The 4,778-nt window shown below is 40.2% G+C and overlaps 1 protein-coding gene across 1 annotated transcript; it reads right to left on the reverse strand.

Moving 5' to 3' along the window:
• Nucleotides 1-291: 291 nt before the first annotated feature.
• ACR11 (uridylyltransferase-like protein) lies at nt 292-4,521 on the reverse strand. Its single transcript, XM_048689515.2, has 10 exons — nt 4,157-4,521; nt 3,060-3,114; nt 2,863-2,988; nt 2,649-2,743; nt 2,395-2,479; nt 2,244-2,303; nt 1,575-1,630; nt 978-1,083; nt 841-909; nt 292-640 (listed from the first exon to the last, which is right to left on the reverse strand). Exons 1-10 carry the CDS (start codon nt 4,276-4,278, stop codon nt 578-580), a joined length of 837 nt encoding a protein of 278 aa, XP_048545472.1. The 5' UTR covers nt 4,279-4,521; the 3' UTR covers nt 292-577.
• Nucleotides 4,522-4,778: the final 257 nt, after the last annotated feature.

The raw sequence follows: 4,778 nt of genomic DNA on the forward strand, positions 1-4,778 counted from the left end.
TACGCCCTTTTTGATGGTAGTCGATAAGGCTCCACAGGCTCCCGCAGACACATCAGAGCAGCACCACCCGCTGGTTGGTCGGCCCGAGCATGAGCTTGTCCATGGCCATATGATGACCAACAGATGATTTTTTTTATTTTTTTGCAACAAGGGTCTTAGGCAAGCTTTTGCAACAACACCTTTATTGCAAAAAAAAAAATCTACAGAAACTCTGATTCAACAAAGAAAAAACTACAACAAGACCTCTATTGCAAAAAAAAATTAGCTAGCGGAGTAGCACACCCCAAACAATAGACGATTGGCCACACAAGCGGCCCTCTTATTTTATCATCAAACATGCATCCCGGGTAGCAAAATAACCATGTGTTATACTGCCATCTCATACGTTAACTTGGAAGGCTAGTGCAGTTCATACAGCATGAAGCTGCCTTCACATGAAACTATGAGTACATGATATATCGTGTACCTCCCTTTTTGGGGAATTATGCATATTTCAGGAATAATTTGGATGATAGTGCAAACTTCATACAAATATCATGTCTCATGAGCTATGATAAGGCGTGGGTTTGTAATCTTCTTAGAAACTGGCATCCTCTGTTGTCGGCCTCCTCAAGAAATAACGCAAGCTATTCGCGAGAACCTGCAGGAATGAACTAAATGAGAAAATACACTTTGGTGACCAGCGAAAATAATAGAGATACATTTGGCTCTAATCAGGATGGTCTGCTACTTATATTTTCCCCTTTTCACTAGATCAAAGATAGGACTTCTATACATGTCCCGGTTCCATGGTAATCTGATGCAACACCCAAGAGATAATTGCATGCATGATGAGTTTACCTGTTGCAAAGCCTTGATTAATGGCCTGCCCCGGTAACTGACATGGAATTTTGCCTTGGCCAGTAGCCCCTACAAGATACAAAATCTCAGCAGAAGAACAACTTTTGAATACAAAATCCCCAAATGACTGGTGTCACCTCAGTGTCAAATTCTCCAGATTGGACAGTGATATTGATGTCAGCAATGATCTTAACTAGATCAACCAACAACCCTGGACGGTCAGCTGATTCCACAACAAGTAAACTGAAATGGAACATTGGGGGATATCAAATCAATGCGATCTTATACTTATGGGGAAGAATAACAATATAGCAAACTGATGATCTTACTGCGGTCAAGAAAGCAAAGTTCAGATAATGCTAAGGGATATCTTATAGCCTATAGGCAATGCATTTTGTTATTCAATGCCGTCCAAAAACAAATCAGGTTCTCACAAAAAAAAAGCTGGTCATAGTCATTCGAGATGACAGCTAATCTCCAGTCAGATATCTTCTTTAGGACACAAGCTTGATCCACAAAAGAACCAAGAACGAATCATTATATTGCTTCTAGCCCCATAACAAGTACTCCCTCCGATCCATAATAAGTGTCGCAGTTTTGAACTAAGGTTAGTTCAACCTCAGTTCAAAACTGCGACACTCATTATGGATCGGAGGGAGTACTTTATTAGGATGAAAGCCAAAGTACATGAACTTTTCTTGTATTATGAAGAATAAAGCAACAGGGAAGACTACCTTCTTTCAGGACCATCGTCATAGATCTCTATGTGAGTTGCTATGTCCACATCAACCTGCCGATTTACATGCAAAAACTATTTACATATAGAAAAAAATTACGAATATCGAGCACATTAATAAGAGAAAACATAATTATGATGTGACATCAGACTGCAATTTCATGGGCATAGTATGAGCAGTTCATCCAAATTCGTGTACTCAAAACATATGAATGTATTCTGCAACAAGGCACTATCGAAATCATGTGTACCATAATTACTTTTTATATGGTCAGGTTTAGCAATCAATCGGGTATATATAAATTTACAGACAAGGCATTCCTATCATGAAGTTTACTATTACTCCCTCCGTTCCTAAATATAAGTCTTTTTAGAGATTCCACTATGGACTACATACGGAGCAAAAAGAGTGAATCTACACTCTAAAATATGTCTACATACATCCGTATGTAGTTTGTAGTGGAACCTCTAAAAAGACTTATATTTAGGAACGGAGGGAGTAGAACATAGTGTCTTGTAAACCTTCATGTGTTGTTCCTTCTCATAACACAAAGATAAATAATATGGTTTTAAGGTCGTCCATATAATTGAGATGTTTCCAGGTATTCAAGGTCGATAAGATAGAAGGTACAGACTCTTTGATTTATGGATGGATTTAAACAAGTACCACTTGCGTAGGGGGCTCTAGCCCAAAAGTTGCACCCATGGCCAATTGACTGCTAGCTTCCTAGTGTCAAATAAATAAAGACGCAGACGTTAGTTTACGAGATTTAAGTTAAGACATCTTAGCAAAGAAAAAAAGGGTCGAGGGAAATTACAGGATGATACTCAAGCATGTTGTTAATAATTGTCAGTCTTACTGCTTCTAACAACTCTGGGTCATCAATTTTGCGACCAGTTGACCTGTAGAGTATTGCTCTCACTCATTCTAGACAAGAAGTGATATGTGCAGAAAAGTACAATGAAGAAAGATGTCACATTCTGCTGTTATAACTGGAAGATCAAACTTATATGAGAGATTCCTCAAGCCAAGCTTTGCATATCTGAAATAATAATAAAATGATCCACTTACGACTTTGTTATAGAGAACTTATTGTGCTTGCCAGAAGAATCGAGGCAGACACTAGCTTTCACAACATTTAGCCCTAAATTCCTCAAGGCACTCATCTGCACATAGAACAGAACACCGAATTAATCAGCATTTCATGAATCCAAGATGGTGAAAATAAGAACCTAAGAGTGATGAATGGTAAAGGTAAATTGAAAAGGCAGTGTAAACAACACACAGTATCAAGAAGATCTCCAAGACGGTCACCCAAGGTTACTTCCACAATAGTTGCATCCGGATCTGAGTCTTGATCTATTATAACTTTTGGTGTAGGGACTGTATTACTGTTGCTAGAGCTCCCATTCTGCAAAACAAAGTATCTGCAGTTGAACATGGAGGTTCATCCAATGTTTTGTCGTAAGCAATGCTATCTACCTCAACAGCTGCAGGCGAAGCAGCTCTAGGAACCCTCAAAGCTGGAGACAATAATCTAAACAAAAGAAAAAATAGTTGTAATAATACACATGTGCAATATATATTGAGAATTGAAAGAGGTTGTGATGTAATAAGACAAAATGTTAAAGAGCTTAATGAGAAAAAATAATGAATAAAAATATTTCATCAAAATAACATCAATGCACTGTGTAGCAACTAGACCACTCACTTGAACCACATGGATGGAAATCATAACAGTTTTAACACCAGAAAGTGTATTAACAGCAGTTTAAATATATTTAATCAGTCGATGGAAACAAATTGATTCAAAGAAAGCAAGTATTCACACGGTGCAGCCAGTGTTTATAACACAATAAAATAGAATGAAGGAAACGCTTATAACCTATAGTTAGTTGCAACAGAAAAGGGTACATTTTTCCAACACGACAAACCAAAGAATATAGTATCAAGCTTGATCATATCAGTCTGCACAAGAAACTATAACACATAAGTTCACAAATCCAGCAAGAAAGAAAGAAAGAAATATATTGCTGGCGTGACTACCTGCAAATGTAATCAACCCCTCAGCACCATAAAATTTCGGTCAGCTAAACTTATTACCACTGCTTTAGCTAAACTAGCTGTGACGAAAAAGTGAACTGACTTATCGTAATCATCACTGCGCCCCTAAAGTAATTAGCGCTACCATCAGTTCAACAATAAAATGACCCAGTGGAACCAGAATTTCACAAAAGCCTCACAGTTTTAACCAGAATTAAACCAACTATGAGGTATATTCTGCAGCTGAAACAAAACAAAAGAGTCTAAGCATTGAGTTATATCATGACGAAATCATTATGTAAGTTAGCACCAAGGATAGCGGATGAATCAAACAAAAAATTCTGCATCCCACTGAACAACACTATTATGCAGAATTCATTTTGAAGGGGCATCCGTTCTAAATTAAGAGCTCGAAACTTTGGAGCTAAGGCTACGAATCTTCGAATCCTAGCACAGCATCTTAGCATCCAAACGGGAAAAAAGACTCAGATTCTAATGTGCCAAAAGCGGAAGGAAATCTGGGCCAGTCTGCTCACCTCAGCTTAGCGGGCGCTGCCGGTGCAAGTGGCCGCCACCCGGCAAGCGGATGGTTCCCGGACGCCGCCGGAAATACGCCGGAACAGGTACGGAGGGTCCCGGCGGCTACGGCGACGGCCATTTCTGGAATCTTCTCCCCCACTCGGCCAAGAAACGTGCGAGGATTGGGATCAAATCTTATCAAATAAACCCGGGGGTGGGGTGGGGGAGGGGAGATGGTGCTACAAAGGAGAGGGCGCTGATGGGATCATAGCGAGGATATCTATGGCTGTCGCGGCGGCTCTATCCATAGGATAGAGAGGTGGAAACGGGAGGTTGGCTCGTGCTCTCCCTCTCGACCTCGCGGCCTCACCTCACCCTCCGCTCCAGATATACAGAGACACTCTCTTCTCTCTCAGTGATGTCCCTTTCTCATGGGTTGGAGAAGTGGAAAATGAAGGATGAGAGCATCTCCACTAGTGTCCCAAGAAGTCAGCATCTCCACTAGTGTCCTAAGAAGTCTTCTGAAGCCATTTTTTAGGCATTCACAGACAAAAAACATCACATTCAGATCTTCAGAATCTTACTTTTCACTGAATTAGACGAAAAATACGGCCGGTGCGCCCAGGCCACACCCAGACC

Source organism: Triticum urartu, chromosome 7A, assembly GCF_056163025.1.
Source record: "Triticum urartu cultivar PI428250 chromosome 7A, HENAU_Tu73, whole genome shotgun sequence".
NCBI classification, from domain to species: Eukaryota; Viridiplantae; Streptophyta; class Magnoliopsida; order Poales; family Poaceae; genus Triticum; species Triticum urartu.

What these genes read in the sequence shown, in the direction of transcription:
- ACR11 (XM_048689515.2), bottom strand. Translation starts at nt 4,278, where the DNA reads ATGGCCGTCGCCGTAGCCGCCGGGACCCTCCGTACCTGTTCCGGCGTA. An exon ending in GCAGCGCCCGCTAAGCTGAG is followed by an intron (nt 3,115 to 4,156) that starts GTGAGCAGACTG and finishes TCTTTTGTTTAG; the next exon opens with ATTATTGTCTCCAGCTTTGA. An exon ending in TAGAGCCCCCTACGCAAGTG is followed by an intron (nt 1,631 to 2,243) that starts GTACTTGTTTAA and finishes GTAAATCGGCAG; the next exon opens with GTTGATGTGGACATAGCAAC.